The sequence below is a fragment of the Maylandia zebra genome, linkage group LG20, assembly GCF_041146795.1.
Source record: "Maylandia zebra isolate NMK-2024a linkage group LG20, Mzebra_GT3a, whole genome shotgun sequence".
NCBI classification, from domain to species: domain Eukaryota; kingdom Metazoa; phylum Chordata; class Actinopteri; order Cichliformes; family Cichlidae; genus Maylandia; species Maylandia zebra.
In genome coordinates this window covers 9,115,733-9,131,045 of record NC_135186.1, presented here as the reverse complement: position 1 = coordinate 9,131,045, position 15,313 = coordinate 9,115,733, and the positions used below count along the sequence as shown (strand labels likewise).

General features: G+C 40.9%; 1 protein-coding gene across 4 annotated transcripts in view; it reads right to left on the bottom strand.

The window, feature by feature from the left end:
- bsna (bassoon presynaptic cytomatrix protein a) overlaps positions 1-15,313 on the bottom strand; it is a 135,148-nt gene that overhangs the window by 29,523 nt on the left and 90,312 nt on the right. For 3 of the 4 annotated variants that reach the window (XM_004553990.3, XM_076878446.1, XM_004553991.3), the window contains exons 3-7: positions 13,230-13,694; positions 4,184-9,556; positions 2,582-2,752; positions 2,128-2,378; positions 766-1,696 (exon numbers count right to left, since the gene is read on the bottom strand). In XM_004553990.3, the coding sequence (XP_004554047.2) occupies positions 766-1,696; positions 2,128-2,378; positions 2,582-2,752; positions 4,184-9,556; positions 13,230-13,694 (7,191 nt within the window). The remainder of the gene's footprint in view (positions 1-765; positions 1,697-2,127; positions 2,379-2,581; positions 2,753-4,183; positions 9,557-13,229; positions 13,695-15,313) is intronic. The other variant, XM_076878445.1, reaches the window with a different exon arrangement.

Genomic DNA, 15,313 nt, shown 5'->3' with positions numbered 1-15,313 from the left:
AAACAGAAGATGAGGTCGTAAAACTACAAAACAATAACAAAATTTGAAAAATAATCTAACAAAGGGAATTACTCATCATAGCATCCACATGAAACATTCATAGCACTCAGAAAATGAAAACAAGGGCAACATCGAATGAAAGAAATGGTTTCAAAGTTACACAGAGGCCATTCAGTATTAATGCCCTTGCTAGGTTTTGACTCAAATAAACAATATAAAACTGAGCCTGTTGTTGAGAGCAACGTTATTAAATGTGCTAACTGGCCCGCTGCAGGAGTTTAAAATGTACCAATTTATTTATTAATTGTTAAAAATATTTTTCCACTGTTTTAGTCTATCATTTGATTTTACTGTTTTATATGCGGCTTATAAATCTCTTCACTCTGAATTAAAATATGAATGTAGCATGAAGGATGTAACATATGAAAAGTAATAAATAGTAAGACAAACTTTACATCTTTTGGATACTACTGTAACCTTTGCATACAGAATCACCATCTGTGCATTGCTTTATTTTCAGCTATAAAGTTAAAATAACAGGATTTAATGTTCATCCCACTTTCTTTTCAACTAAAACTTTGACAAAATTTTAGATAATTTTGTGTGAAAGTTAACCAGTGCTGTCATTTTTCCTATAAAATTTGTACTTTTTAACAATATCCAGTGATATTAGTGGTTATCTAGACTGTATCCATCTGAATAACATCATTAACTATAAATTTCAATGGCTTTTAGTGTATATCACCATGGTTTGAATGGCTTTACCTGGTTCTGAAGTGCTTGTTGTTGATACAGGGACAACCTGGCCTTCGTGTGCTCATCTGTGGTGGGGCTTAGAGACTTGGGATCTGACATTGACCTCTGAGTGCTCTTGATGGGTCGGGGCACAGAGGGGTGTCGCTGGGGAGATTCGGCTGTGTAGGACTTCTGCTGAGGTGTTACATGGGCCTTGTTCAGTCGCTCGCTTGACAGAGAAGTCTCTATGAGGCGGTGAGGGGACACCGGAGAGACCGGAGAGTAGAGGACTTGTGGAGATTTGGGGGCTGTTTGCTGCTGGCGAATGATGCTGGAGATCGATTCATTGTGGAGATGGTTGTGAGGCTGGTAATTAATGTCGAGTGGGTCAGGACGTCGGCGCTCAAATTTGGCAGCATTTGCGGCAATCTGCTGCTGGCGTTGCTGGGTGAGAAGGTCAGAACCTGACTGTTGTGTGCCAGTACCGGCAGAGGACGAATATGGACTGACTGTGGTTGGTACACTTAGCTGTGGAGCTACAACTCCCTGTGACTGGGCTTCTGGATCAGTCTGGCAAGCTAGAGATTGTCCTTTTTGAGTTCGCTCTGGTCCAGAGATATAGTGCACAATCTCTACTTTGTTAGGGTCTGGTACTGTCACATGGATTGCTGGGGAGACTCTTCCTAGGTGCTCCACTTCCGTCTGGCAAGACATTTCCCTGATTGTCTGAACGCCAATATTGGAGGAAACCATCTTAGTTTTGTCAGTTTTGGTATCAGTAGCTAAGGTGGCTGTAGTGGCAGTGCTGCTGCCAGCTGCACTGGACTCAGAGTGCCTTGAGAAACGCGAGCGCCTTCGGCGGACCGGATGCTCTGTCTCAGCCTTGTCCTCGTCATCATCTGTCTGGACAGAGCAGTCAACGCTGCGACCACGCCTCCTGGTGCGATGACGCATCATGTACCTGGCGATGGAGAAAATACACGAAAAACAAAAAATAAAGAACTATATTTAGGTTGCTGTCAAGTAATTTTGTAAATCTACTGGCAATATAGGGTATGAAAAAGTGATAACTACAATGCAATAAAGTGCTATGAATATAAATTGTTAACACAAACATTTATCCTCATCCTTTTTGAGTGTGAACTTTTTTATGTTAGTATGCTACTGTATATAGTATTGTTCCAACCTTTCCTTCAAGTGATTGATTTATTCTACATGGTATTATTCATAAAATATTAATAAAACCTGTTTCTCCTTGGGTCTTAAATTTAATTACAGACACGTGAAGTAAATTGCAAGGCTATTAAAATAACCTTTGCCTATATACACACAGTTTCACCTCTTACACCCCTCCTCTTTCCCCGTCACTCCATACACTCACACACTGTTTACCTCTCCTCGCCATCTTCATCGTCAGTCTGCACACAGCTATCCACAATCCTGCGGGGGGAGCCGTAGAACACCACGCCATCTCCATCCAAGCTATCTCTAGTCAGTCTGCTCATGGAGCTGTGTTTTCTCATGTTGGTCCTGGCCTCCATTTGCTCCTCCTGGCTCCTCAGGCACATCTCTGACGAGGAGTTGGGCAGAGAACGGGAGCCCATATGAGAGTCTGCGTAGGGGTGCAGCGGCTGTCCATCCAGCTGTACAAAAAAACCATGGGGTTTTAATATTGCTATAAAGCAGTGATTCAAATCAGAACGACAAGGTTGTGTAGCTGCACTTCACAAACACATTTCTTCAAGATAAAAAGGTACACATATCTGTCTGAATGCAGAGTGTCACATGCATACACAGCTTAAGAGCCAGCTACCAATGTTTTTCATTAACCCCACCCCACCCCCACCTGCATGATCTGGGTGACAGCAGCGGTTTTCTGTCTCTTCTGCTCTTCAAGCTGCTGCTGGAGCTGCTGCTGTAAAGACTGGATCTGATCTAGCTGGGACTTCTGCTGAGCCAGCTGCTCCCGCTGTAGAACAAGTTGTTTCTCACGTTCATGCTGTTGCTGCTGCAGAACCTAAACAAAAAGTGTCGGTGGAGATGGGAAGAGAAAGAAGGACATATGGGCAAAAACACAGACAGAGCGAGATAACATAACAGAACAGAGCGTGGAGCATAAGAGGGTGGAGAGATGGAATGGGTTGATGAAGGAGAAATTATGAAATAAGCAAAGTGAAGAATAGTACCAGAACAAGATGAAGAAAAAATTTAAAAACAGAGAAAACAGCGAAAAAGAGCCAAAGTCATGATATCTGGTTTTATTCAGGATGATAAAATTTCTAAAATGTAGCCTAAATCACAAGATTCCCACATGTGAATGTGACATGAAGTCATTCTTGTGCTGATGGATTAGTTTTGACAATGGTTCCAAGTTAGTCAAACTTGTATATACTGCAAAAACCAAGAATGGAGGCGCAACATGAATGAAGTGCAGCATTTACTGGTAATTGCTCTTACCAGTCATACAATGCTCTGCAGAAAATATTTAAGGCATTTCTTTTACTGCTAAAATGACAGGCTGATGCAAATAAGCAGTTAGGGGTTTTTGCTTGCACTGTAAATTATGAGATGCATTTTAAACATTCCAGTTCTAGTTTATTCTCATTAAGGAAGACTTCCACACCTGTTTAACAGACTTAAGTTGAAAGATTTTCAACTGCTTGTTCTATTAAAAAAGAAGAAAATTGTCACATTAGCCCTCAGGTTTACTGTGAAAACATCATTGCAAGGCCAAGAGCTCAGAAAGCAATATATTATAACCAACATGTGTGACTGATTTTCGATAGTTTTGCAATATATTTTGGTTTATTTTGCTTGATTTTTATGATTTTATGCAAATTAGTCCGCTGAATGGAACATTTAAACCACTTTTTTGGCCTAAAAATCAAAGTAATAAATGAAACATGAGACTTTATAAACAGGTATCCTTTTGAAACACACATACAACAGACATCAAACAGACACGCAAACATCATGTGCAAAATTTTAAAAAGCCCAAACAAACACAGCATGCAAACTCATCATTTATAACTAAGGCTGCATAAAAATATTTATTCAGAAAAAAAGTCATCACTTTTGAACAGAATTTTAGCACTACATTTTAAAGAAATATCTTATGGACTTAATGTATCTGATTAACTGAAAATGCTTGTTTAATATACTTTTTAGAAGAACTGCTAAGAGACAGACATTGAAAGACAATATACTGTATAAAAAATTAGCTGTTTTTAATGTGTCTTGTTAAGTAGGCACAATACTGAAACACTGAATAAAAGCATTTTAAATGGGATTAAAAAAAGATAACTCAACCAAATACACCACAAATAACACCACCACAAAACTAAACCAAAAAAAACCCCAATATCCAATCCAAACACAATAACCACACAACATCAAACAAGACATTAAGGATCAAACTCTGCATTCCACCTCCTGCTTCTCCCTCTACCTGTTCCTTGATGTTCTGCAGCTCCTGTAACTCTCTCTGCACCAGCATCTGCTCCTTCTCTCTGTGCAACTTCAGCTCTAACCTTTCCCTTTCCAGCTCTTCTTGCAGGCGCAATTGCCTGAGTTTCTCCAGCTCCACCCGCTCTCTCTCCATCTGCAGAAGCTGCTCCTGCTGGCGGTGCAGTCTCTCTGCCTCAGTTTCACCCTCTTTGTGTATGGCACCTGGTGGAGGGAAAGGAGGAAGACCACCTGGAATTGGTAAGCCAGCAGTAGGGGCAGACAGGACTGCTGGAGGTTGGGTGTAACCATGTGTTTGTGCAGGACCTGAAAGTGGGTAAGCATGTGCAGCAGGGGCAGGCTGTTGTGGCTGCTGAACAGTTGTTACTTGTTTCTGTTGTTGGCTACTCAGGTGTGCCTGGGACAGGTTTATTGGCTGCTGCTGCTGATCAGCTGGTATGACAACTGTTCCTTGCACTGAGGTGACCTCTGCTGATAAAGAGGACACTGTCGCACCTTTGCCAAGGTAAACTGGTTCATCCTGGACCACTGAGCTAGTTGTCATGGGAACACCCACTAGGGCCCCTGCAGTTGCTGAGGTTGTTGTGGCAGCAGCACTTATGTCAGTGGCTGATGTTGTTTGGAGAAGGCCTGGTGCTGGATAACGGACTGCAGCTTGTCCAGATAAGGGCATTCTGGGGCTCATTGGTAGCCTGCTAAGACTAGATAGGGGCACTGGTGTCATGTTGGCAGAGAGGTATGGCCTGTAGACTCCTCTTATTAGTGGTCGAAGAACAGAGGCAGGCTGGGTTGTGATGGGAAGTGTAGAAGCAATGGGGGTCTGAATAGTTGAGTAGATCATCCCATCTGAGGATCTAATAGCAGCGGGGTACATGGCTCTTAGACTCGCCTGCCTGGCATTGATAAGATTAGTTAATGCTTGACTGTGAGAGATTGGCTTCCCATCTAATCCAAAGAGAAGGTTTTGCCTAATGCCAAGACCAGCTGCAAGTCTGGAGGCCATGGGCCCAGTACCTCTGCTCAAACTGCCAAACTGCATCAAGTCTGGGTTGCTTCCATAGCGATCCATGGAATTGAGTGCTGCACACATTCGGCTAATCTCCCTTGCAGTTGTGGCACTGTACTGAGCCAAGTTAGCTTCTTGGAAGTTAGCAATGTCACGCGCAGAATAGCCATAATCTGAACTGATGTTGGACAAGGAATTGTATCTTCTGATAGGCAGTGTTTGTGCTGCAATGTCTCCTCCATGCCGTAAATCTGTATAGGAACCATACTGCATCCCCACATATCCTCCATAGCCCTGTTTCATAGCAGTTAGATCCATGGCAAGTTCTCCTGAAGCTTGGAGATGTGGTTCCACTTTAGAATGGTAAGACTGTAACCCAGCTTCAGCAAGGTTTGTATCAGACATCGAAGGCTGGAGCCTACCAGGAAAAGGTAACGTGTAGGCCTTACGCCCATCCATTGGATACTCATGGTACCTTCCAGGTTGTCTTTCTTGGTCAGACTCATAGGTGAGAGGTGGGGCAGATGGAGGCCTTATGCCTTCTTTCTCAGGAGCACCAACACAGGTTCCACCAAATGGAAGTCGATAAACAATATCACAGCAAGCTGGTTGGTTGTCAGGCTTAATTTGGCCTCCTGTCAGATCTACAGCATCCTGTCCTTCTTCTACCTTGACGAGCTGAGTCACAGCCCTGGCTGGGTCTGGCCCCCCATCCATTTGTACAACCATACTATGTGGCGATTTACCCCCTGATATCAAACCAGGAGGACTGGGCTTTCCCTTGAGTTCAACTGGACCAGCGCCATACAGTTCAGGGTTAATGATTGGTGATACAGCACTGACCACAGCTGAAGCAGTGGTTGTCTGACTGACGAGCAAATCTTTTTTCAGTAAAGGTGAGATTGGGCCAGTAAGGTTGTACCTGGCTAAAACAGATGCCTGTTGCTGCTGTTGTTGCATCTGATGGTGGTGTTGCAACTGTTGTTCCAGGAGCTCTTGTTGTTTCTGCAGCTTCTCTTGTTGTTTTTGAAGCTCTCTCTGTTGTATACTGAGGTCTTCCAGTTTGGCATCAATTTTTGGTATTGATGGGTCAGTTGGAGGTGAAACTGGTTTATTCTGGGAGAGACAAACTGCTGAACCCATGCCTTGTCCCAGATCCACTCGGTTTTGATGTGGATCACCATAAACTGTTGGTTGTTTTGGCTGGGTCATGAACATTGAAGCAGCTACGGTGACACTCACAGTGGTTGGTGTGGTGGTTTCCTGTGTGTTCAAGTTCATAATCAGTGGCTGTACAATCGTTGAATGTCTGCTACCCTCTGGTCCACCATGGTATTTTCTGCTTTCTGTGGCTAAGGAGGTGAGATCCATTCCTTGGTCAGTCATAATAATAGGAGCTGGTTTAGTAGCTGTTCTAAGGTCCACAACACTTCCACCATGAATCATATGGCCCTGCTCTACCCTCGAAGTCCCTGGGACTGTAGATATCCTACAGAGGGAGATATTATCCATTGAAACAGACCCTCTGGTGTATATGCTGGCTGTGGTGACCATGCTTGTTCCGACATTTACTTTCTCCACTCTTTGTGTACGATAAAAGCTCCGTGTAGGAGAGTGGTGGTAAGGCGGTGTGTCTGGAGGGCTGCCACATGGAGAGTAAGTATCAAATGTTGATTGGCGGCTAAATCGGGTAGGAGAAGACAGCGGGGAAGTTGCAGTATTGACTGTCGTTGGCCTAGCTGGGCTTGAAGGAGGGGAGTATGGGGCATCCTGAGAGGATTGCTGTCGATAGAGCCTAGGGGAAACTGATCGATGTGATGTTTGGGTTCCCTGAGCCATTACTGGTGAAGTAGGACCAGAGCCTGCTGACTCCATTCTCAATGCTGAACTGAAAGTCTGTGTAGAGAACTCAGCTGTAGCTCTTCTTGAAGGAGAGCGAGTGGGACTCTGCGGTGGTGGTGGTGATGGTGAAAGAGGAGGACTGGTGCTTCTGTAATAAGTAGTATACTTGGGAGAACGGGGCTCAATAATTCTCTCAATAGAAGATGTTGAGCTGTCTCGCACTTGGATCCCCCTGGTCTCCCCTACCCTTCTGGTAATGACTTCTCTTTGACTGTAGGCTTGGGTAATCTCTGCAATCTTGCTGCATACGCTTGAGACTGTAGCTGAAGATGCGGATGTACTACCCATATGCCTGCGACCTATTTCAGACTGAGTGGACGTAACAGTATGGCTTGAACCAGTCTGAGAAATAGTTACTGCATCTCTAGCATAAACACCATATGCTGCAATAGTGGTTGCTGCCACTGTTGGAGTTATTCCATTCTTTCCTGCTTGGGTTTTGAGTCTATCTTTGTGTCCATCCTTTGCAGAATAGTGCTGTGTTACTCTGACATCAGGGATTCGCCCTGCAGTCTCAGCAAAGGACACAGGAGCTGAGATCTGGGTGGGACTGGTACCTGGTGTAAGGAGAGCATTACTTTGCTCTAGTAGCTTAGCAAAGGCTGAGCCTGTATCTAAGAGCTGTTTATCTGGGTAAGAGCTCTCAATTTCAATCTCTACTTGCTCATCTGTGGCCTGTTGCATCTTGGTAATGTTCTGAGATGTTTGTCTAATCTCCTCATAAATATCAGTTTCTGTCTCTGCTGCCTCATTGTCATATCCTGTTTGATCTTGCTCATATTCATACTCATCATCATAACTTTGCCCATTAATGTCCTCCTCATAGTACTGCCCATGTCTTCCATGTTGCTGTTGTTGCTGTTGTTGTTTCTGCTGCTTTTGAAGCATTTCTGCCTTTCTCATCATCTCCTCATAGACCTCCTCAGCACTCTTCAGAGGTTTGGAAGTTGAAGATGGTGCTGTGGTGGTGGTTGCAGTTGTTTTCTCTATCGGGGAATAGAGTGACATGAAGGTTGGCAGATTATACTCACTTCCTGACTTGTAAAGTTTGGACTCATATCCCTCTGCCTCTGAGTCAAGACTTTGAGGCGAATATTCAGAAGCAGAGGAACGATGAAGCTCTTCCATTTCTGCTGCTTGTCTCAGCTCTTCTGTTGGAGACGCATCCTCAATAGGTGACAGATTGCTAGGTGGGGTCTTAGATCTTTCTCTGCGCCTCTGAGCCCTCAGCTCCTCTTTATCTCTCTTGGTCTTTCTTGCTGTACTTCTAATTCTCTGCTGTTCCACTTCTCTCATCTTTTCCTGTTCTCTCAGAAGTTCCTCTTCCTCTCTGAGTTCATCCTCTTCTGAAGAATCTTCAATGGTAGGAAGGAGAGGGCCATGAGAGCGGTGGCGTGCTTTCCTCTGCTGCTTAGCCTCCTCCAGTCTTTGCCTCCTACTGGGGCTACTGTCACTATCTTCCTCCATTGATGAGATGGACGTAGGAGATTGTCCAGAGCCATATGAGGATGAAGTGGGTGGCAGAGTCGAGGAGTAGTCACCACGAGAACGTTCCTCAGGAGATCCTGTCAGACTCTCCATCTCTAGCTCTGGTTCCCGATCAAGGCTTAAGTCGTTTTCATTGCTCAGCTCGATGTCTCGACTGTAGCTATTGGTGTTATTGAGTTCAATTGTTTTGAAGCGCCTCAGACCTCCTTGCGATGCCATCACATCTTCCTCACCCTCTTCTAGTGAGCCTTTATAGACATCAGTAGAGCTCTTAGTCTCCTCCTCAAAACTACTGGAATGGTGCTGAAGGCGTCTCTTTTCTTTCCCTGAGTCAGAGATTATGTGCTTATGGTGGCTTTTCTTGGGTTTCTGGTAGCCATATCCTTCGTCTTCCTCATCTTCATCTTCCTCCATCTCTTCCTCCTCCTCCTCATTGTCTTCATCAGCACTCATCTCCATTATTTGTCTCCTCATGAACTCCTCATCGGTCATCTCTGTGGGCTCAGCTTCCTTTTCTTTCTTTTTCTTCTCCTTCTTCTCCTCTTTCCCTTCCTTTCGCTTACCCTCCCAGTCTCCCCCATCTTCTTCTTCCTCAAGTATATCTTCCAGCTCCTCATCAGAGTCATATGCATCTGGCGGGATTGACAGAGAACGTGGGCGTTGCTTCCCTCTGTCATCCAAATCTCTGTCTCTGTGCTTCCTCCCCCTTCTGTCTGCCTTCTCTTCAGAGAAGCTCTTCTCTAGTAATGGCCTCATGGAGCTTTCCAGCTTGGTGATTTCAGAGGGACTTGGTGGGGAGCCCCGGCTGCTGATTCCCCTTTCACTCAGCTTCATCTCTTCTTCCTGGATTAGACCTGTGATTTCACTGTGGGAGCTGGAGATACCATCAGATGAGTAGCCAGTGTCACTGAGACTCTGAGGGCTGCGTGACAAGTCGTGGGTGCTGTTGTTTTTTGTATCCTACAGAGAAAAGAAAAAAGAAAAACAAATGGATTAGACTTGGGGGAGCTAAGGTTTTTAGTTTTAATGATAATTTATATCAATTTTACAATGTGTTGAAACTGGTCAATAATACCAATCTGCATAAAAATTAAGCCCACTTAAAATCACTTTCTGATTTTAGATGCAAAATTCATACTTTTTTAAATTACAAATAAATACGAGTTTTAAAAATGGTATTTCTTATTTAGAAATTTGCAGTAATATATAATAGTCCTATTTGTATGATAGCCATAATATGGTATGGTTTCAGTTTATATTAAAAATATCATTATGATGCTTGAACCTGTACGCCAAAACTGCAGTTTTCAACTTTCATTGTCTTGTAAATAAAAGAAAAAAGAAAAAAATATAAAAAATAAAAATAAAAATTAATGAAACTGATTTCATATCAACTGGATTTCATTCACGAGATCACTAAATCACCATGAAGACATTTTATGTTTTTCCATTAAACTTAGTTTTAAGCCAGTGGGCTGAAATGGAATGCTTTAGTTTAAATCAGTCTAAAAGAGATTTATTTATTACTACATGCTACTCATGTCTTATAATTTAAGGGACACAATGCCTATTAGAATTATTCAGAATCAGAATACTTTCTTCATCCCAGGTTGGAAATATAAATAGAAAAGAGAACATGTACTGAAAACAAGTAAAAACAAATAAAAAGAGACTCAATGCTAAAATAAATATCAGTCATTACATATTTAGAAACTTTACATTCATATAACACAAATAGGTTTGCGCATACTCATTTTGAATCTAAAGAAAAAACAAACAAACAAAAATATATTACTATCAGGTTCACTAGCATTAGCTAACACGTAGCTAACATGTCTAACACTAAATCCTAAATAAAAACAACTTAAATATAACTTAATTTAAATATCTAAATATGTAATAAAAATTGAGAATTGAGTCAAAACACTTGAATTTTACTCTACATCTTTGAATCTGATCTGATTTATTCATTTGTCTCAAGACAAATAACATTATTATGCAATAATCTTAATGTGACTTATAATTGTTAGGTATGTTGAGCCATTGATGGAAAGAGGTTAGTCAAACTATGTTTTTCATGTTTTTTCCTTTTGATGATGAGCTCAAAGTAAGATTGTATAGCTGACTTTAATATCTGAACAAATGAAAACTCATTCATCAATGGCTCTTAATAACAGTCATTTATAATCTCAAAGGAACCAACCTGGTAAATGATTGGGGAGATGGAGAAAAGGATGGAAAACTGGTAAAAATCATGAAAAGCTCTTAAGGTGGTTATAATGCATCTTTACTTTGAGCTCTGTATAATTTAATTACTTAGCAGCTCTTCAGATGATAAAGTCCAGCGCTACCTTAAAAATGACCACAAGAGTGCTACATGAACTAAGGGCTTGGAGATTTTACAGATTCATGACATGCCAATTTTTAGAAGAATTGGAACAGCAAGAAAAGGTTCTTCCTGCTGTCTTTGTTCTTCAATCTCTATCTCTCCCCAAGGTAATCCAATGCCTTGCTGCCACTTGCAGCCTCAGCATACTGTGAAATGGGAATCAATGACATACTTTCCAAATCAATATGGACGTCCAACACTTGAGGAAAATGGAACCGATTTAGCTTAGAATTACCTATTATTACATCTATGCAACAGTTATTTTGCCATGTAAAGTACCCATATCTGCAAACAAAGTGATTATCATGTCAGTGTTGCAAGTAAATGTATATGTATAAGCACCAGTCTGAATAGAAATATATAGGGACATTTTGTACAAGAACTGAAAACATTAAATAAGCTTTGCATGGGCAGCACAAAAGCCATATTAACCGAGCAAGAGATACAGTACAAAAAATATGACACATCATGGGCACTAGTCACTTTTAGTGACAATATCATCTTAATAGAGTGTGGGAAAATGAGACAAGGCAAGTATCTCATCCCTCTGTAAATAAGTGCAGAGTCAAAACTGATGTATTTTAGTTGTCACTACAATAATAATAATAATAATAATAATAATAATAATGAACATTCCCATTTTAGAAGTGATCAAATATGACTGCAAATAAAATATGTATCATAAATCAGAAGGCTCATTACAAAGCTTTAGCATTTTGACTCCTCTTTAAAAAAAAAAGAAGAACAAAACAACCATAAGTTGTATTTATGGATCAGAGACCAAATTTAAAAAAAAGATTTCTTTTGAATATTTAAAAACAAGAAACATGTAGCAAAGGATCCAAATTAATAGTGGTAAAATAAGAAGTTCAGATTTACTTATCTGAAGTAAGTAACTGAAACTCAGAAAAAAACATTATATAATGTTTACATTGGAAAAAATAAGTATTGAATGTGTCAACATTTTTCTCAGGAAAAACATTTCTAATGGGGCTATTGACATGAAATTTTCACCAGATGTAGGCAGCAATCCAGGTAATCCGCACATACAACGAAATCAAAACAAATAAGTATTTAAATCAAGTTATGTGTAATAAAGTGGAATTATGGAGGGAATAAGTATTGAATACATAAAGAAAAGAAGCATCACGTGGCTGCATGGAGGCTGGAAGGGCAGACAATTAAAAACTTCTCAAGTCAGTCTGAAGCATACATGTGGTGTAAAACGCAAACACACACACCCACACACACTGAGTTTGTATCCAGAAAGGCTAAAAGTAATCCCAACCCTGACCCTTCTCCCATGACTATGTGAATATGGAGAATCAGCTTATAGAAGTTATTAGTTGTTTAGCTGCATTCATGAACAATAGCAATGCAACAAGCATAAAAGCATGGATGTGAGTGACACAGCTGCACAAGATGCTGTAGGCCATCTACAGTAAACCAACATAGTCTCTAGTTAATGTGAAAAACCTTTAGATAACTATAGCTAGCAGTTTTTCTGTGCGAAGGACAAGGTCAAAGGAACTTTGGCCTTTTTTAAACTCTAGCTTTAGTGCCACAAAAATGAGCAGCATGGAGAAATCCTCTGCTAAAGCTCTGCAGGTCTGAACCAGAGCGCGAGTTTGATTTAAAAAAACCAAAAAAAACCCAAAAACATAAATGTGAAGCTGGACCATACCTCAAAAGTCAGTTTTTACTTATATGCGACCCAGATCTGTTTTTTTACATTCTTGATTACATGTAAACTGAGTTCAATTTTATAAATATAGTGTCAAATCAGAGCCAAAAGTAGCCTAATGCCCTGTGGAAGTTGCTATTTCTCAGTTTTGCCTGGGGTAAAATAAATAAATGGTCATAACTCAAATGCAGGTCTGCTTTTATTCACTGCAACCTCAGTCCGAACAGTCAAATCAAAATTCATCACTTCCATGGCCTGAGTGTCTTGCTAAGTCTATCCTGGCATGTCTCTCTAATGGCGATACATCCTGAAATTTTGGAGGAAATCAGTTTCAGTGTAGACAGACATGCCTCAAAACCCTCCTGGCTCTAAGTCTGTATCCACATATTTCTGTACAACTGCACGATGACTTTTGCATTTTCTTTGTGTCTTTTTGCATAGTTCACATTTGAATGTGATATTGGACACATTTAAAAAACTCAAAAATCATTTGTGTTCACTTTTTGGTCATTTTCCTTAGTTTAACACATAAATTGGTGACATGCAAAAATCAGACTTACATCATAGTGCCTGGACTTCTTAATGTCCTTGATCGGTGTGATCTGCTCTCCTTTCTTCTGGGAGAGCTTGGTCTCTTTGGAAGTTTGGTTCTCGGGCTCAGTCTTGAGCTTTTCCTCTGATAGTTTTGGCTGTTTCTCGATCTCAGTGGTTGTTACTGGTGTCGTGGATGGTGCTGTAGTCTTGGTCTCAGTTGGCTGTTTGGCAGCTGCGGGTGCAAACGGGCTGCTAACGACACTTCCCGCCTGTGGCTTCTGGCTCTGTGTTTGGGGCTGGCCTGGCTTGGTCCCTTGCTGGGTGGTAGGTTTGTGGAGGGGACTTTGCTGACTGATTGGTGTCTGGTGTCGAGGCGAGCCCGTGGGTTGGTGCTTGGGAGACGGATGAGGAACAGGAAGTGGAGGCTCATCAAGACCTTCTCCAGACATCAGCCGCTGCGTCTGGCAGTTGAGACATAACCACTCTTTTTTCTGAAACAGAGAGAAGACAAAAAGACAAACATGTAATTTGTTTTGTGTGTAATTGTGATACAACCTTAGCCTTACTGCACCAAAGATCGCTTTATGTGGATTAACTAATATTGTTTCACATTCATAACCTGGTTAATATTCTTAACTTTCAACTCAGCATTCACTTAAATAGCAAACTACAGCAACAGCCTCACACACACATACACTCACGTACTGTGTACACTGAAAATCTTATTTCCAGACAGAGCTGTCAGAGGTGTAGCGGCTAAACTGAGCTGATGCACGTTTCTAAAAGGCCAAGTCGCTCTAACAGCTACTCCCTGTTTCATCAGATCAACTCTACTCGATTTCACACACTGTGAGCCTGAGTGGCAAAAAATGAAAGACTTGGTGCACAACAGTGTACTTAATCTACCTCGTAATTTGGTCTTCTTCATTCTGACAAAGCCAAACTAGTAGCATACAAATATATTTCGAAAATTCACAATATCATAAACATTACTCCAGAGACGCAACATTTTATTAGAAACTCATCACCTTTCAAGATAATATGACAAAGAGGTATTTACAAATTTGCTTGCTGCAACAGTTTTTCATTTATCCACCTGGTGAATATTAGTTTGTTATTCCCTTCTTCTTAGTAGTGAAGTACAGTAGTGCAAATGTTGGTATTGTAAGTAAATACAAAAACTGTTTTGTCAATACCAATACAGATGCTGATACTATAAAGGCAGCTTAAATAGGAGAGAGCAGTGTGTCATGATTTATGAGACGAATTATCAACAATTTGTAAATGCTGAACACATTTTAATGACCACTAAATCACTATGATTTTTAATTTCACATTAATTATTTAATAAAACAAAACACCTTTCATCTTATTCTGTGTTTTAAAACTGGAGTTTTTGGAGACCCGAAATGTAAATGTACCTGTCTAAAGCACTTTAGGTCAACTTCTGTTGTTTAAATGCAGTGTTGGGGAGTAACGGAATACATGTACTACCGTTACGTATTTAAAATACAAAATATGAGTAACCGTATTCCATTACAGTTACTGTTTAAAAAGGTGGTATTCTGAATACAGTTACTTTGCTGAAATAAAGGGATTGCACGGCGGTCTTTTCCTGTTTCATATGTCAGGCTATGCTCTCTCTATTTTTGGTAATTCCGTGCCGGTGAAAACCCAAACAAAACACGCATTAAGAGGCTGAAATGCCTGTGTCTCAATCTCACGTCTCATAATGATGTGAAGAAATTTTTTTTTTTAAATTATTTAATATGAAGGCAATAGGCAGAATGTTACAGAAATAGTCCTAAAGAATGTAGCCTCATGGGCAGTGTAGTCCGTGCTGCAGGGAGAATAGACTGCCATACCCGTTATGTGTCTGTGTGAGTCTATCAACTGCAAAGGATTTTATCTGCCTCTTTAGCTTCTACATAAATAAAATGTACTCATGTAGCACTTTTTATAGACAGAAGAATCACAAAGTGTCAGGGGCTGGGTCTGTGACGTTTTGAGGCTATTTTGTATTTTAGATTTTCTTATGTTAAGTTTGTGATAATAGGTTCTTGTGTTATTAATAGTTAGGATTTAGTTAAGTTTTATTCTGGTTTTTGTT